We start from the raw sequence: 18,590 nt of genomic DNA, 5'->3' as shown, positions 1-18,590 counted from the left end.
TTCCCTCATTAAAATGCAAATCAATTCATAACATTTCTGACATGTGTTTTTCTCGATTTGTTGTTGTTGTTATTCTGTCTCTCACTGTTCAAATAAACCTACCATTAAAATTATAGACAGATCGTGTCTTTGTCAGTGGGCAGACGTACAAAATCAGCAGGGGATCAAATACTTTTTCCCCTCACTGTATGTTTCAAGAAAGGAGTGTATATATTTGGCCTGGCGAAGCAGTTTTGAGTTTTTTACTCCACTGGTCTCGGTTAGAAATTACGAGTCCTCACTGTCCGAGACCGAGTCAAGACAGACTACAAATGTATCCGACATTGAGACAAGGCCCGAGACACTCAATGTGGTCTCGAAACCGGACTCAAGAATGAGTGGCAGCATCGGGCACACAGAGATATAATAATCAACGAATTCTCAAACATCGAGCAATATGACATTTAATCAATTACAAATTACATGGCCATCCCCTGGACTAAAAAATTAATAATAATAAACACTCCCCCTGACTGAAATATAAAAAGCATGACCATCCCCCATTTTCCTCCGGGTAACAATTTGTGTAAATGTCGACCGCTCCCCAAGAACATTTAACATGAATTTATAGTAAAAAACATGTATTTTTCCACATTCTCAACAGTGTGCAGGTCTCTATCTTTTCTATCAATAACTCGAATAATAATTGGATTGGATTTATATTGCGCTTTTCCCAATATTCAAAGCACTTTTCATTGTATGGAGGGGAACTCTCCACATAAATCAAGTAATGACATCAAGCTAACCCTCCAGGAAACGTGATTCTGCGATTGCATAATTCAATGCATAATCAACTATTGTGAATACAAAGCTGTATGAAACCTCACACAAATCTTACAATGCCTAAGGGATTTGATGATAGCCCATATACCTTTTATTTAGTCATTGTGCAAACATGACATGAACTCACTATTAGAAATGACTACAAAAACCCATTGATTAGCTTCCAAATTTCACCATATTCCAGGGCTCTCCAACCCTGTTCCTGGAGAGCTACCCTCCTGTAGGTTTTCAATCCAACCCCAGTTGTAATTTACCTGATTCAGCTTATAAACCAGCTAATTATTAGAATCAGGTGAGCTAGATTAGGGTTGGAGCGAAAACCTACAGGATGGTAGCTCTCCAGGAACAGGGTAGGAGAGCCCTGCCCTATTCCCTATATAGTGCACTATTTTTGGGTCAGGCTCAATAGGAGCAGTAGGACCTGCTACCCAAAGGGGCTGAGGACAGCTGTCCAGCAGCCATACAGGGAGTTCAGGTGTGCATGTGCTTGTCTGCGTGTTGTCGCTACAGGGTGTTCTTGGCTATAGCGTTCAGAGAGCGGACTTTGCTCACGTCTGCCACCTTCAGGCCGTACTCGGGAGCTGTCAGTGAGGCGCCCATGTTCACACAGGAGTTTCTGCAGGGGAGAGAAGACAGAACTAATAAATTAGTACTAATTTAATTTATGTAGCACTTTTAACTACAAGCATTGTCACAATGTGCTTTATGGGTAAACGGGCTGAAAACTCCACACAGCAAGCTGCAGCACAGTGGCAAGGACTCACCTGAACTTCATGGCAGAGTCCTTACTGGAGCGAGCAGAACAATGGAACTCCAGAACCCCAGAACCTTCTAGAATCCTCTGGAGATTCCGCTCTGTGATACCCCCTCCTAGAACAGTCACACACACATATTAGAAAGATAAGAACATTAGGTACATTGTTACGTGGTCCTCTGTAGCTCAGCTGGTAGAGCACGGCGCTTGTAACGCCAAGGTAGTGGGTTCGATCCCCGGGACCACCCATACACAAAAAATGTATGCACGCATGACTGTAAGTCGCTTTGGATAAAAGCGTCTGCTAAATGGCATATTATATATATTATTATTATATACTGCAGACTTGTATGCAGTATCCAGTGATGATCGGCTGAAAAGGGGAATTCACTTGACTTAAACAAAACTGTAGGGCACTTACCAGGCATAATGGTTATTCTCCCTTTAGCCTGTTGGATAAAAAGACAGGTTTGGTGAAAAAGCAGAAAAGGACAGATCAGAAAACATGTAAGGGGACAGAGGGGCAAGACAGCTGACATGATAGGTTGGATGAATAAGCTGTGGAATTAGTTTTGAAATCTAGTTCTCCGAAGGTGAATGGGAGGACTCTTCAGACTATTGAGATGCACGCTGTGTGGAGGGGGTTTCGGATTGTTTTGGGACTGGGCAGGAAGAGTACGTTTTAGGATTGGATCCCTGTCAATTGTTCCAGACTCTCACCTGTTCCACCAGGCGTTTGATGAGAGGCAGTCCCTCCAGAGCTGAACAGTCACAGCCGCTGGTCAGAACACGCTCAAACCCCAAAGACACCAGCGTCTCCAAGGCAACCACGGGGTCGTGCACCATGTCAAAGGCTAAAACACAGCAATCAAAGGTCAGGGTTGTGGTCAATTCTCTTTCATGTGTCAGTCTATGTCTTAACATAAATGTCACCAAGACCAGACCAAACAATCAGTCATGAAACCATAGGAAGCTGTTTTGTGTTTTACCTCTGTGGAAAGTAACAGGTAGAGGACGAGAAACAGCTGGTGGCGAGAGAGAGGGAATGAATTGGATAAAATGAGAATCAGCATCACTGACAGTTTCTGTCGATTTTCAAACGCTTGCTCAAAAATCCCAGGATCCTCAGATGGCAGGGCCAAGATTCTGTGCCCACTTAAATCGCATGAACTCACGCACACACTCCTACCTAGCAATTCCATACAGAGTTCAGCGTCTATTCTCCCATCCTCAGTCAGAGCTCCCAGCACCAGTCCATCTGCCCCATGACTCTTCACCAGCTCAATGTCCTTTCTCATCACCTCCACTTCCCAGTCAGAGTACAGGAAATCCCCCCCGCGGGGACGAATCATGGTATAGACCGGGATACGCACATACTGCTTCACCACTTGCAGCAGACCTGGGCCAAACCAAGTGATGGAGAAATAGGGGGAAGAGAGGTTACAACACAGCATTGATAATTTTCATAACTTTTCAAATGAATTCTGAAGACAATACTACAGCCTTTTCATTACCATGTGCAAACACTACCTTCATACAACATAAAGCACTTTGAGACAGTGAAAAGCGCTACATGAACGCAATATTTTATGCCATCCATTGACAGACACCCATAGACATGAATTGAGATCTGTATGGGTTTACCCATATGCAGGCTGTTGGTTTATGTATGCTAGGTGTGCGGTCTCACTCTCACCTATACTGGGCGTGATTCCTCCCTCTAGTAGACTAGAACACAGCTCCAGCCGACCAGCACCTGTGGGTTATAAACACACACCCTGAGTAGGGTCTACCTGCGGACCACGGTGTGTAGTGACGATCAACTACACACCGCGCCTACCAAGTTACGCCACGCGAGAGTTGGGTTCAATAGGGTCTGGCTCCAGCAGACATGTGTGGTAGCTAGCGTTGTCCACCCTAGCTAGCACATGCAAGTTAGCACAAGCTAGGTAACTAGCACTACCTAGCTAGCGTGTAGTGTCTGCAGTCCGCAGATAGATATTATTGCACACCCGTGGCAAGGATAATGTTAAACAAAGTTTGCAACAGCCATACAGGGTGTTTCTCAATATGCATACTATCGTGCTCCACACTCTCATGCTCCGAGTGCATTCTCCTAGGATGTTCTCGTGAGTACGTTCTTGTGAGGACGAGAGAGTGGAGAACGCATAAAATATTACATTGAGCATCCACTATCACTCCCCCTACTGTATTAGCTAACGCTGTACATCCCCATTCACTGAACCTTCTTCCAGCCAGGATAATGGCAAGACAAAACAAGATATACACAAAGCAAACGTTTAACTTCAAAATGATCAGCTAGCTAAATGTGAATTGAAAATATTTTAGGTAGCCAGCTAGTTTATTAACAGGCAAACTCTACTTTAAACTAATGTTACGCAAGGTCAATGACTAGCTGTCAATTCTTTGTGGGTAGCTAGCTACCAATTCTTCGTAGCTAGCTAGCCAGTTAGCCCTATTGACTTACTGGGCTTTCGATCTACGCACACGTCAGTGGGTAATGCCAAAATTAACACAGTATACATTCATCAACGTATCACGATACAATGTTGTAGTCAGGCAATATATGATATGTGAATGGCCAACATTTCATTCCGAAGTCAGTTTATTTTCTCTCACTTCGGATCAAATAATGTCGACTATTGATTTCAATAAATGTTGCATTGTTTTTTTTTTTACGTAGGTACATCATATTTCTGTGCATACTTTCCGTTGAAGCTTGCACGGATGCATGCTTCAAAATATGTACAAACGGAGTACGCGAACGAGAAGCGCCCTCCGTGGCTCCGTTTCGCATACTTTGATTTGGCCAAACTGATCCGTGGAGAACGAAACCAAACTGGATTTTAGTGCACATCTGGATTTTGGATAATTGGCAAACGTATCCATCGGCCCGTCTCCCCTGACCGTCAACATCCCCTGACCCTGACCCTGACCCTCATGCTCCGACGCTCCCGTGCTCGAAGCACGGTAGTATGTATATTGAGGAACACCCACAGACATATGTTATTTGAAAGTGACCTTTGAGCAGGATAGTGTGTTATGAAATAAAGGGAAGCAATGTTCACCATTGCGGAATAAAGGACAGTATATCACTTTGCTTTTGGCTCTATCATTTTTATGGTCTAAAGAAGGGTTACTCAAATAGTATTTGAGAAGGTCCGGTCACACTCTTGCTTCCTACTTTGGCCCTCTTTATGATCACTCTTCTTCCTATGTCTTTCCACTCCAGACCATTCAGTTCCTTGACCCTAATCCTCCCTCTCCATATCATCAGAACTGACACCCATATTGTTCGCATTCCAGCACAGCTGTTGCTTCTCCAACCTTTTCTCCATTTCGTCCACACTACTCGCTGCCATTTCCAACCCGAGCGCGTTGTCAAGCCCTTTCTCACACTCAAACACAGGCCAGCCTTGTCATATTTTTGATGAGGCAAATAACATTTAACAAACTGTTTTCAGCGTCACAAGTCTACTCCTCTTCGGCAAGCGCAGCCCCAACTCTAATCTAATGCACCTGATTAAAATAATTAGCTGGTTGATAAGATGAATCAGGTTAGATACAGCTGGGGTTGGATTGAAAACCTACAGGAGGGTATCTCTCCAGGAACAGTATGGGAGAGTCCTGGTCTAAAGTCAGCGAAAGGTGACTGGATACAGACGGCTTCACTTAGGGGAGGTTCGTTTACACTATAGCAGCGTAGCCTACCTCCCCCCTCGGCGTTGATGGCAGACTCCACACTGTCCACACACACCTCCATCAAAAAGCCCTCTGCCATCCTACACACACACACACACACACACACACACACACACACACACACAGGGAGGGTGATAAATAGATTGTTTCCACGAAATGCCAGACTGGTGTACTCAAAATCAATTCACACAGTATATGTCGACAAATACCAGACTTTTAAGCAATTTCAAGTTTCGACTTCCGTGTTTACCTACCCGTCAACCAAAGATTTGTATAACTAGCTCCTTGTTATATGTGTGCGTCAACTCTCCACCGTTTCAGCCTTCACTAGTAGTCAAGATTCAATCTTCATTCGGACATCGGCCATGCTCATCTGTTTTGCCCTATCTGTGATCGATTAGTCGTCCTGGTGAAATATCAATCATAGAAATAGTTGATTGAATATGGGTTTTTATCCACAAGTATCAATACATTTTTGTTTTATTTTACAAATGTTTTAAATAGTACAACTGTAAAATGTTATTTGCGTAGCATCAATGTGACGTCAGAGGTCAGAGTTGAAATGCATGGCTCTGTTAGGAAACACGGTTGTGTAATTTTTTTTTATCGAAGTCCCGTATTCCTACCGCTGTTGAGTGAGAGGACCATTTGAAATAAGAATGCTGCTCCCTTCGTTAAGGACGTTGGTTTCGTGTAGCTGTCGAAATGCTGGGAGAGGATTTCAGCAGAGCAATGTAAGTAGAGGACATGGACTAGCTAGCAAGCTGCTAACGTTATCATGGCTGACCAACCTGCATCATGTCGGAAAGTGGGTTTCATTTCTTGCTATTTTCAAGACAACTTGGAACAAAGTGATCTTCAGGTCGGAAAGTCGGAGCTGTAGAAAGATACCCGACTTCAGAGTTGGATGACCGTTCAAAACCATTTCCCCCAGTTGACCTGGTTTTTCACCTGAGTTCCCAGTTGTCTTGAACGCACTGAAGTCGGAGTGTTCGGAGTTCCCAGTTTTTTTGAACGCGGCATAAATTCCACTCCAAGGTGAAGGAAGCAAAAATGCGGTAACTAAAGAGGGTTATGGAACGCAGACCGTGGGGTATTGAACAAGGACGCCGGTTTGGCGCACATTAAACAGATTTGATCTAACAAAGTGGATATTCGTCATGATTGATGTATTGTGTAACGCCCACAATGTGGTTACTAAAGTCACATTTGGATATGTGGCTGTTTTTCGCTGCATAACATTTAGAAGTTGTTCCTTTTCAGGTTTAGAAGAAGTGACTGCTAAATGCTAACTCACGTTTATATAAACTGGTAGCATAGCTAGCATACAGGAATCGGTGGTGGGAGTCAGTCGTTTTTAACTGCAACGCAGTTGATTGGTGACGATGACATTAACATGTGTTGGGGTTGACATCCATACAAGCGTTATACTCAGATTTTTACCACAACAGTGTGAAATACACAATTATACCATGGCATTGTTGAATACTTGTTTCTGATTGGCTTAAACGGCATTCTAGAGCGAGCATTAGTGGATTGCGCAGTCAGATGGACGAGAGTAAATATGACCGACATCCTCGATTTGTCTTATGTAGCAACATTGTCAGCCAATCAGCAGCATTCAGGGATTGAACCAACCAGTTTATAATTCCCTATAACGCACGGTATATCAGCACAGTAGAATTCAATGGCTATAGTTCATTCTTGCATGTTCTATGTTTGAGCTGCCTTTGAAGCATAAGTCGAATTGAAAACATTTTCATTGTTGAATTCTATTTTCATTATAGCAAGCTAGGACTGATGGTTTGGTTAGCTAAACTAGCAGGTTTGTTTGGTTACCAAGGCAACTACTTTAGCTATCTAGTAACTGTGCTAGCTACTTCAGTGAATGTTGAACACATTTCTACCTGCAAATGTGTTAAATTATAGCTGTGGTATAAAAGGGATAATCAACTCGGCGCTCTATGCGTTCTCTGGAAAATTATGCTACTCTGTGGAAGGGGCAATTTCATGAATAGTCATGAGTCTCGACATAGAACCCATCGTGTGATTGGTTGAGCCTTCTTGAGTGTGTGACGTCACACAGATGCTCTACAGAGACTTCTGTTTAGCTAGCTCGTGCCGCCGGCATGAGCAGTTGGTGGTTACTACTGGTTTCAGAGAGAAATTGTCCGTTATTTTTTAGTAAGGGGTCAGAGAGACGTCACGCAACCAAGAAGGCTAAACTAATCACCCGACGAGTACTATGTTGAGATTCAGGAAATTGGCCCCCGCCTTCCTATGAAAGGAAATTTCACTTACCACATCTATAGAAATCATATTAAATTACTAGAGGGGTTATGTCATAAACCGTCAAAGTTCCATAATGGGGTGGAAATGGCAGCCATCTTGGTCAGGCAGAAATCCAAAACCAGTCTAATTGGAATGAATGGCAGTAGAGGCATCCCACCTAGCAAAATGTTGTTGAAAAGACGACTGCCTGACGTCCAATCTACGCTCAGTTTTGGTTGACAGTGAAAGTTGAAAGGACGCCATTTTCAGGTCGTTGTTTCAATGACTTGAAAACTATTTAATTTCAATGTACCTGCAGCCTATATGCATGGACGCTGTATAAAAAATTGGTCTATGAACACAGTATTTCTTTACAACACTCAAGTGCTAATTGTTTTTATTCCACTACTGAAGCAGCATGACTCGAATCGTCATACCTACTCATATTTCAAACATCCAGCATGACAAAATATATTTGTTTTTAATTATTCCATGCCTCACTATTAAGTTAATTATTGCCAATACATATTAACAAAGGGGTTTCCATTTGGATTTAATATTTCCATTTTATGTAACATTTAGTAATCATTATTTACGCAACCAACTAATATTTTTTTTGTACACTTATATTATTTAGCAAAAATATTATAAAACAAGCTTATATTTTGGGTTAGACATTGCGTCCAATTCTTACTCTTTGAATCAATCAACATATTGCAAAACCAATGAACTGACCAATCAACCGACTCTTGCAAAACCAATGAACAAATATGTGTAAAAGCAACACATCTTGGTCCATCTTAGTATGAGAAACAGGGGCCTCCCGAGTGGCGCAGCGGTCTAAGGCACTGCATCGCAGTGTTGAGGCATCACTACAGCCTGGGGTTCGATCCCGGGCTGTGTCACAGCCGGCCGTGATCGGGAGTCCCAAAGGGTGGCGTACAATTACTCCAGCATCGTCCGCGTTAGGGAAGGGTTTGTCCGGGGGGCTTTCCTTTGCTCATCGTGCTCTAGCGACTCCTTGTGGCGGGCCGGGCGCCTGCAAGCTGACTTCAGTTGTCAGTTGAACGGTGTTTCCTCCGACACATTGGCTGGCTTCCGGGTTAAGCGAGTGGGTGTTAAGAAGCAGCGTGGCTTGGGGGGTCATGTTTCGGAGGACGCATGATTCGACCTTGCAGCGATGAGACAAGATCGCAATTGGATATCACGAAATTGGGGAGAAAAAGGGGTTACATTTTTTAAATACAGTATAAATTCAGTATGTATCTTCCGCTATGTCAAAATTGTGCATGGTATGTACACTAAGTGTACAAAACATTAGGAACACCTTCCTAATATTGAGTTGCATCCCTTTTGCCCTCAGAACAGCCTCAATTCGTCGGGTCATGTACCCTACAAGGTGTCAAAAGCCTTCCACAGGCCCATGATGACTCCAATGCTTCCCACAGTTGTCAAGTTGGCTGGATGTCCTTTGGGTGGTGGACCATTCTTGATACATACAGTAAACTGTTGAGCATGAAAAACCCAACAGCATTGCAGTTCTTGACACACTCAAACCGGTCGCCTGGCACCAACTACCATACCCTGTTCAAAGGCACTTAACTTTTGTCTTGCCCATTCACCCTCTGAATGGCACATACACAAACTTTAACCTGTCTCCTCTCCTTTATCTACACTGTTAGATTTAACAGGTGACATCAATAAGGGATCATAGCTTTCACCTGGTCAGTCTGTCATGGAAAGAGCAGGTGTTCCTAATGTTTTATAGCGGAAGCTCTAACATCCCTGTCTTCCATAACAACAGCGGACTCCTCATTTGCGGCAATGGCTGGTGAAGAGAAGCCAGCACTCCATCACAGCAGAGGCAGGAGCCAACACAGCTCCAGCGGCAGCTACAGTCCCCAACGCGGCCACCAATCGGATCCTCGGCCGGTGGCTGTTGGGCTGCAGTGGACTGGTGGTCGGGGCAGTGGTGTTGGGAGGTGTCACAAGGTAATGCAACACATCATGGAAGTGAAGCAGTGTGTTATGTACTGTAGTTGTAACCACATTGGATGGATCTTCAGTGTTCAAGGGAATTACAACCGAGTATGTGTCTACTTTGATTTAATGCGAGATGAAAAATGGCTCTTGTTATTGATCCTGCAGGATAAATGCCTTACTTGGAGCTGCAAGACCTAGCTAGTTAGCTGTAATGTGTGTGAAGACGACTCTCACTGCAATCACATCTCCTACGTAATGTATTGTATTGAGAGATACTGTTTGTGTGTGTTCTCCCTATCCAGGCTGACGGAGTCAGGGCTCTCCATGGTAGACTGGCACCTGGTGAGAGAGATGAAGCCTCCTCAGACTCGGGCCGAGTGGGAGGCTGAGTTTGCCAAGTACCGGCAGTTCCCAGAGTTCAAAATGTGAGTATGCCTGGCCTGTCTCTATCTGTCTCGATAGTTTGGCTACCTCAAAGGCTACATCAACAGAACATGTATAATTATGTTTTAAAGGGATACTGGGAGATTCTCCTGTTTTTCTACTTAGACATAGTTTGATGAACTCGTGGATACCATTTTTTGTCTCCACGTGCAGTATGAAGGAAGTTAGCAGTAGTTTTGCGAGCCAATGCTAACTAGTGTTAGAGCAATGACTGGAAGTCTACAGGTACGCTAGCATTCTATTGCAGTATCCCTTTAAGAACCTGTTTCTGACCTTTCTAAGATACTCGACAGTGGTGTGAAAACGCTCAATTTCTAGCTGCCTTAAAAAACAAAGGTCCTCCAAATGTCCTCGTAAGATGCTAAAGGAATGAACAATCTCAAACCATAGCGTTAGTTTTAATTTCACCTGGGAATCACTTTAGAATAGCGAGCCTTTCTGTCAAATAAGCTTGTTGCAAACTTGTTAACTTTTTTGACAACTCATCTCATTGTTGACTCACTGTCCACTCTGTGTTTCTCCAGAATGAACCATGACATGACTCTACCAGAGTTTAAGTTCATCTTCTACATGGAGTGGGGCCACAGGATGTGGGGCAGGCTGGTAGGGCTGGCCTATGTCCTCCCCACCATCTACTTCTGGAAGAAAGGCTACTTCAACAGATCTATGAAGGGACGCGCACTGGGACTCTGTGGATTTGTGTTCTTTCAGGTAAGCGAGAGAGGATGGAATGGGGGGGAGAAACAGAGAGGAAATTATAGTTCAACAAATTTATGAAGGGATGCGCACTGAGACTGTAGATTTTGTCATCTTCCAGGTAAGAGAGGATGGAATGGAGGGAGGGTTGGAGGATGAAGTGAGGGAGAGGGAGAAAGAGAAAGCGAGAGCGAGCACACGATGGTTCAACAGATGGGGACGTATACTGGGATTTATTTTCTTCCAGGCAAACAAGGATGTGATGGAGGGTGAGAGAGGGAGTTATTTTATGCTGGCCCTGGGATGGCCCGTCTTGCCATGGGCGAAAGCGGGGAGGGAGGAGCGCCCTTCTCAAATCGAATAGCAATCTGCGCCGCTTGATCATGATGTCAACAAGGCAGCATGGTGCATCGTCCAGAAACGTACATCTCTTTTCCATAAAATAAATGGGTGAATTTAACTAGTTTTCATTGGGGAGGCAGATAAAGCGTGTTTATCAAAAGCAATCACTTTGCACGGGAAAACACAGAATCCTACTAATTACTACACGTGCCTAATTACGCCACTTTGTTTTGAGCCGACTTCGCCATCAGACAGAGCAGGACAAATGGCTCACACCCGGGAGGCAGCCCGGTTCCACATCGAATGCAATCAACTTTCAGCCGGTGCAAAACACACCTACACGGGCGCCCAGGCGAGATTAATCTAACCCCCTCAGAGTGAGAGGGAAAGGATAGGTCAACAGATCTATGAAGAGAATGGAAGAGTACTGAAGCACTGTGGATTCGCAGACCTGCCAACCTGCAGGCATTTTGCGTACCATGCACACAATTTGAGGTCAAAATACGCTGGTACGAAAAACAACACTAAAATATGCAAAAATAGGCTTCTAGTTGGCACATTGGTTTTTGACTCAACCGTCTGAAGTTGGAGCTATTCAGAGGACTTGGGCGAGGCAATTTCTGTTAGTCAAGCACATAACCACAATTATTTAGTAGTTTGCTCCTTAGCTAAGGCGGCATTACGACAAAGGTAGTTAGCTACAGCGTTTAGTCAACTAAACGAGAACACTTTCTTGCCAAACATGCTTTGATCTCTGCAACGGTAGCGAGCGCATTGATGAGTAACGTGTGGTGTTGCGATAGTTCAGTGCGCGTCGCCGCGTGAATGGAAACAGACATGGCAGAGAAAGCTGTTCCGCTAATACCGTCCTTCAGAGAGCTATGTTAGACTGTTGAAGAGTAGTAGGTCTATGTTAGTTAATCGGTTCTTGATCTGTCCTCTTGATATAGCTGTATGTCAACAGTAGGCTGCTAATGATGTGATAATAGTCAGTTCACCAATGTCAACAAGGCATGTTGAATGAATGGTAGCCTATTAGTCAGACCTAACTTGATGGATTTGGTCAGGGATGGAGATAATGACTGTATATATGAAGGAGATAATGGAGATCTGAAACAAGCTTATATAGGCCTAGTTCAGTTGCTCCGTATTCCAAATAACATACAGTAAGCTAGACTACTACATTATATCCAGTAATTGAATTATTCAGTTTATATTTTCACAAGACTATCCACATAAAGACACCTATTAATTAGAATAATCATTACCCCTAAATGTAACCTAGGAAAATGTGAAAGTGTCATGGAGACCACCTTAATTTCATTTAGGATCAAACACAAGACTTGTTTGCTATAATTTAAGGCTTCAGGTAATGGCAGTTAAAAAAAGGAAAATGCTGACCACCTCCGGACCTCCCCCCTACCCAACCTTAGGCCTACATCAGCACCACCTTGTCCGAAAATCCTAGGGAGAGCCCTGATTGTACATTTAAACATATTTCTAGTTAGCTACTGAAGAGCAGCCAATTACCAAGTACCCATAACAGTCTATAGCCTATCATTCCTACTGAGGCAGTCTTCTGCCAACATCATGGTCCTCTGTAGCTCAGCTGGTAGAGCACGGCGCTTGTAACGCCAAGGTAGTGGGTTCGATCCCCGGGACCACCCATACACAAAAATGTGTGCACGCACGACTGTAAGTCGCTTTGGATAAAAGCGTCTGCTAAATGGCATATTATTATTATTATTTATTATTATCATTATTTGGCTAAAAAAGGTGCATTTGCCTATGATTTGAGCAGTGTGGGCGCGCCGTCGTGGGGAGCAGCCACAATGCTGAAGTGGTTGGCAGGTCTGGATTTGCCTCTTCCAGATGATACAGTACACAAATGTTCTGGGACTGTCTGAGAACCTAAGCTGTACATGGCTTCTAAAATGGTTTCCCCATCACTTTCCATTTCCCTCCTGTAGGGCCTCCTGGGCTGGTACATGGTGAAGAGTGGTCTGGAGGAGAAGCCAGAGTCCTACGATGTCCCCCGAGTCAGTCAGTATCGCCTGTCTGCTCACCTAGGGTCAGCTCTGCTGCTCTACTGTGCTAGTCTATGGACTGGACTCACACTGATGGTTGAGCCGCACAAGGTACTGGAACACACACACACACACACACACACACACACACACACACACACACACACACACACACACACACACACACACTTCAAAGCTCAAACTTTGCATCTTTTTAATCACGTTTTTAATCCGTGTCCCCTCCCCCTATTCTTAGTTGGCTAATACTAAGCGTCTGAACCAGCTGAGGAGGTTTGCTAAGGGCACTGTAGGATTGGTCTTCCTCACCGCACTCTCAGGTAGTAGTGTGTGTGTGTGTGTGGTGTGTGTGTGTGTGTGTGTGTGTGTGTGGTGTGTGTGCCATAGGGGCGGTTGTACAGGTTTGGATGTGGATTGTGTATATACAGTGCCTTTGCAAAGTATTCAGACCCCTTGACTTTTTCCACATTTTGTTAGGTTACAGCCTTATTCTAAAATCGATTAAATTCGTTTTTTCCCCTCATCAATCTACACACAATATCCCTTAATGACAAAGCAAAAACTGGATTTTAGAAATGTTAGCTAATTTATTACAAATAAAAAAACTGAAATATTACGTTTACATAAGTTTTCAGACCCTTTACTCAGTACTTTGTTGAAGCACCTTTGGCAGCAATTACAGCCTCGAGTCTTCTTGAGTATGACGCTACAAGCTTGGCACATCTGTATTTGGGGAGTTTCTCCCAATTCTTCTCTGCAGATCCTCTCAAGCTCTGTCAGGTTGGATGGGGAGCGTTGCTGCACAGATATTCAATCAGGTTTAAGTCCGGGCTCTGGCTGGGCCACTCAAGAACATGCAAGGACATGCGAAGCCACTCCTGTGTTGTCTTGGCTGTGTGCTTATGGTCGTTGTCCTGTTGGAAGGTGAACCTTCGCCCCAGTCTGATGTCCTGAGAGCTCTGGAGCAGGTTTTCATCAAGGATCTCTCTACTTTGCTCCATCTTTGCCTCGATCCTGACTAGTCTCCCAGTCCCTGCCGCTGAAAAACATCCCCACAGCATGATTCTGCCACCACCATGCTTCACCGTAGGGATGGTGCCAGGTTTTCTCCAGACGTGGCACTTGGCATTCAGGCCAAAGAGTTCAATCTTTGTTTCATCAGACCAGAGAATTTTGTTTCTCATGGTCTGAGTCTTTAGGTGCCTTTTTACTGAGGAGTGGCTTCCATCTGGCCACTCTACCATAAAGGCCTGATTGGTGGAGTGCTACAGAGATGGTTTTCCTTCTAGAAGGTTCTTCCATCTCCACAGAGGAACACTAGAGCGCTGTCAGAGTGACAATCGGGTTATTGGTCACCTCCCTGACCAAGGCCCTTCTCCCCCGATTGCTCAGTTTGGCTGGGCGGCCAGCTCTAGGAAGAGTCTTGGTGGTTCCAAACTTTTTCCATTTAAGAATGATGGAGGCCACTGTGTTCTTGGGGACCTTCAGTGCTGCAGAAATGTTTTGGTACCCTTCCCCAGATCTGTGTCTCGACACAATCCTGTCTTGGAGCTCTACGGACAATTCCTTCGACCTCATGGCATGTTTTTTGCTCTGACATGCACTGTCAACTGTGGGACCTTATATACACAGGTGTGCCTTTCCAAATCATGTCCAGTCAATTGAATTGACCGCAGGTGGACTCCAATCAAGTTGTAGAAACATCAAGGATGATCAATGGAAACAGGATGCACCTGAGCTCAATTTCGAGTTTCATAGCAAAGGGTCTGAATACTTATGAAAATAAGGTATTTCTGTTTAAAAAATGTAATACATTTGCAAACATTTCTAAAAACATCATTATGGGGTATTGTGTGTAGATTGCTGAGGATTTTTATTTATTTAATCCATTTTAGATTAAGGCTGTAACGTAACAAAATGTGGAAAAAGTCAAGGGGTCTGAATACTTTCCGAAGGCACTGTAACTTGTAAGGCTGTGACGATACCAGTATCGCCATATTTTTTCCATGGCAAAAATGAAAACACGATTTTGGTCCTTTATGTAAAACATTGTGTGCTAAAGCTTGGAAAATGAATAAATGTGATTCTGGATGACAACATTAAGATGTTGTTTCCAACATTAGGGCTGTTTTCCTAAATAAATATAATCTGTTTTGTTTAGGGAAAATAAATAAATGTGACTCTGGATGACAACCGGGCGGCAGGTAGCCTAGCGTTGGGCCAGTAACCGAAAGGTTGCTGGTTTGAATCCCCGAGCCAACTAGTTAAAAAATCTGTTGCTTTGGATAAGAGTGTCTGCAAAATGACAAAACATTTCAATGTAAACATAATGATGTTTCCAACATTACGGCTGTTTTCCTAAAGACGTTAAATCCGCTTCATGTTTTGTTTCCTTGACACAATACTAATGCGTATCGCCATACTGGTATTGTCCCGTCCCTAGTTTTGTTTCCTTGCCACGATACTGATATCAACCCAGCCCCAATAACCCTAACATGACTGACCATGATGTGTGTCCGTGTTTGTGTGTTACAGGTGCGTTTGTAGCAGGGCTGGATGCTGGGTTGGTGTATAACTCGTTCCCTATGATGGGAGACAGATGGATCCCTGACGACGTACTGGCTTTTTCTCCAACACTCAAGAACTTCTTTGAGAACCCCACCACTGTTCAGTTTGACCACCGAGTTCTGGTACATAACGCACTCAGCCTCATTTTATTAATCTGATTTCTGTTATTTGTGTAGATTATTGACTTCGCACTTCATACCTTTTACTAAACAAAGCGGCTTACGTATGGGTGGACCCAGTGGCAATCGAACCCACAATCCTGGCGTTGCAAGCGCCGTGCTCTACCACCTGAGGCACAGCTGACCACTAAACAATAACTCTTACTCCCTCCCTCTCCCTCCAGGCGATCTCGTCTCTGACGGCCATCACAGGTCTCTATATGTTCTCCAGGAGGATGATGCTGCCTAGGAGAGCTAAGATTGCCATCTCCTGCCTTACAGCTATGGCCTATGCACAGGTACACACGCGCGTACACACAGTACTTCATACACCAATGCTTTCTTTTACACTGATGCTTTTAAATCCGTGAGGGAAGAGTGCTGATGGGAATCAGTATGTACAATGGGTGTTAATTTCCTCTGTGACTGTTTGTCCCTGTGTTTCCATCCTCAGGTTGCCCTGGGCATCAGCACCTTGCTTCTTTACGTGCCCACTCCCTTGGCAGCGACCCACCAGTCAGGCTCTGTCGCCCTGCTCTCATTGGCCATCTGGGTCCTCGCAGAGCTCAGGAAGGTGGCCAAGTAGATGTCCACTTCGCTATGACTCGACTAGGCCTCGAGAGACAAACCAGCTCATGGAAAGAGATTTAAAAAAAGAATATTCACAAGATGCTCAAGGAAAAAAGAGAAGAGAGGAGAGAAGCATTCTGTAAAACAATGGATTGGGTCTTTTGATACCATGTTGGGGAACTTCTATGTTGCAAAGCTGCAAGCTCATTCCATGTGTTTGAAGTTATCATAACATTAGAATTCAATTATATAAAGGTTGTTTTGATTGATGCAATGGCAAGAATGTTCTAGCTTATTTCACTACATTTTCCCCCTGCAGTGGTTGGGCCAGGAGGTAAGTCACCTGTAGTTCAGAAATCTCACTGAAAGACATTACTGTAGCTAACAGACTTCATGCAAGTTGACGACCAATGTCATTTCAATGTCACTAGATAGTGACTATTTATGAACTGAAATTGAGCGAACAGTGTAGAATTTGAGCAACCAGGAAGTCAGATCAGCTTTCCAAGTTTGAAAACAGATGCCGCTCTGGCGGGAGAAATCAATAGGCGAGTGTCACACTAATTCCACTATTAGTGCCAGACATATTATGGAAATATTCTGAAATTATAATGCAAAAATTCTAAAACGAAATCCTATGTTAGAACTTTTTCATGCCTTCAGAAAGTATTCATACCCCTTGACTTAATCCACATTGTTGTTACAGCCTGAATTTCAAGATGGATAAACATTTTTTTTTAAAGAACTCACCCATCAACAGTGCATTCGGAAAGTATTCAGACCCCTTCACTTTTTCCAAATTTTGTTACGTTACAGCCTTATTCTAAAATTGATTAAATTGTTTTTTTTTGCTCTTCTACACACAATACCCCATAATGACAGCAAAAACAGGTTTAGAAATTTTAGCAAATGTATATTTAAAAAAAAACTATCACATTTCGTAAGTATTCAGAGGAAGCTGAATATTGGGAGTTTAACATTCTCTGCAGATCCTCTCAAGCTCTGTCAGGTTGGATGGGGAGCGTCGCTTCACAGCTATTTTCAGGTCTCTCCAGAGATGCTCGGGCTGGGCCACTCAAGGACATTCAGAAACTTGTCCCGAAGCCACTCCTGCGTTGTCTTGGCTGTGTGCTTAGGGTCGTTGTCCTGTTGAAGGTGAACCGTTGCCCCAGTCTGAGGTCCTGAGCACTCTGGAGCAGGTTTTCATCAAGGATCTTTCTGTACTTTGCTCCATTCATCTTGACCAGTCTCCCAGTCCCTGCCGCTGAAAAACATCCCCCACAGCATGATGCTGCCACCACCATGCTTCACCGTAGGGATGATGAGTGGTGCCTGGTTTCCTCCAGACGTGACACTTGGCATTCAGGCCAAAGAGTTCAATCTTGGTTTTATCAGACCAGAGATTCTTGTTTCTCATGGTCTGAGAGTCCTTTTGGTGCCTTTTGGCAAACCCCAAGTGGGCTGTCATGTGCCTTTTACTGAGGAGTGGCTTCCGTCTGGCCACTCTACCATAAAGGCCTGATTGGTGGAGTGCTGTAGAGATGGTTGTCCTTCTGGAAGGTTCTCCCATCTCCACAGAGGAACTCTGGAGCTCTGTCAGTGACCATTGGGTTCTTGGTCACCTCCCTGACCGAGGCCCTTCTCCCCATATTCCTCAGTTTGGCCGGGCACAGCTCTAGGCAGAGTCTTGGTGGTTCCAAACTTCTTCCATTTAAGAATGATGGAGGCCACTGTGTTCTTGGGGACCTTCAGTGCTGTAGAAATGTTTTGGTACCCTCCCCCAGATCTGTGCCTCGACACAATCCTGTCTCGGAGCTCTACGGACAATTCCTTCGACCTCATGGCTTGGTTTTTGCTCTGACATGCACTGTCAACTGTGGGACCTTATATAGACAGGTGTGTGCCTTTCCAAATCATGTCCAATCAATTGAATTTACCATAGGTGGTCTCCAATCAAGTTGTAGAAACATCTCAAGGATGATCAATAGAAACAGGATGCACTTGAGCTCAATTTCGAGTCTCATAGCAAAGGGTCTGAATACTTATGGAAATAAAGTGTTTTTAATTTTTTATACATTTGCAAACATTTCTAAAAACCTGTTCACTTTGTCAATATGGGGAATTGTGTGTAGATTGATGTTTTATTTATTTCATCAATTTTAGAATAAGGCTATAAAGTAAAGTGGAAAAAGTGAAGGGGTCTGAATACTTTCC

At 43.9% G+C, this 18,590-nt stretch overlaps 2 protein-coding genes across 3 annotated transcripts; one reads left to right on the top strand and one right to left on the bottom strand.

The window, feature by feature from the left end:
• Window positions 1-1,140: 1,140 nt before the first annotated feature.
• Window positions 1,141-6,290, bottom strand: cutc (cutC copper transporter homolog (E. coli)). Of its 2 annotated transcripts, XM_041879130.1 has the most exons (10): window positions 5,926-6,017; window positions 5,554-5,705; window positions 5,309-5,379; window positions 3,273-3,332; window positions 2,766-2,975; window positions 2,566-2,601; window positions 2,297-2,430; window positions 1,998-2,025; window positions 1,587-1,692; window positions 1,141-1,438 (listed from the first exon to the last, which is right to left on the bottom strand). In XM_041879130.1, the coding sequence occupies exons 3-10, from the start codon at window positions 5,376-5,378 to the stop codon at window positions 1,327-1,329; spliced, it is 756 nt and encodes a 251-aa protein (XP_041735064.1). In that variant the 5' UTR covers window position 5,379; window positions 5,554-5,705; window positions 5,926-6,017; the 3' UTR covers window positions 1,141-1,326. The 2 variants fall into 2 exon arrangements, with proteins under 2 accessions (XP_041735064.1, XP_041735068.1); XM_041879134.2 differs by lacking the exons at window positions 5,309-5,379; window positions 5,554-5,705; window positions 5,926-6,017 and adding an exon at window positions 6,091-6,290.
• On the top strand, window positions 5,836-16,650 carry LOC121568718 (cytochrome c oxidase assembly protein COX15 homolog). The gene is made up of 9 exons (XM_041879120.2): window positions 5,836-6,033; window positions 9,375-9,562; window positions 9,856-9,978; window positions 10,522-10,708; window positions 13,006-13,173; window positions 13,319-13,400; window positions 15,616-15,770; window positions 15,992-16,105; window positions 16,261-16,650. The coding sequence occupies exons 1-9, from the start codon at window positions 5,959-5,961 to the stop codon at window positions 16,390-16,392; spliced, it is 1,224 nt and encodes a 407-aa protein (XP_041735054.1). The 5' UTR covers window positions 5,836-5,958; the 3' UTR covers window positions 16,393-16,650.
• Window positions 16,651-18,590: the final 1,940 nt, after the last annotated feature.

Source organism: Coregonus clupeaformis, chromosome 1 (assembly GCF_020615455.1).
Source record: "Coregonus clupeaformis isolate EN_2021a chromosome 1, ASM2061545v1, whole genome shotgun sequence".
Taxonomy (NCBI): Eukaryota; Metazoa; Chordata; class Actinopteri; order Salmoniformes; family Salmonidae; genus Coregonus; species Coregonus clupeaformis.
This window is presented reverse-complemented; position numbering and strand designations above follow the sequence as displayed.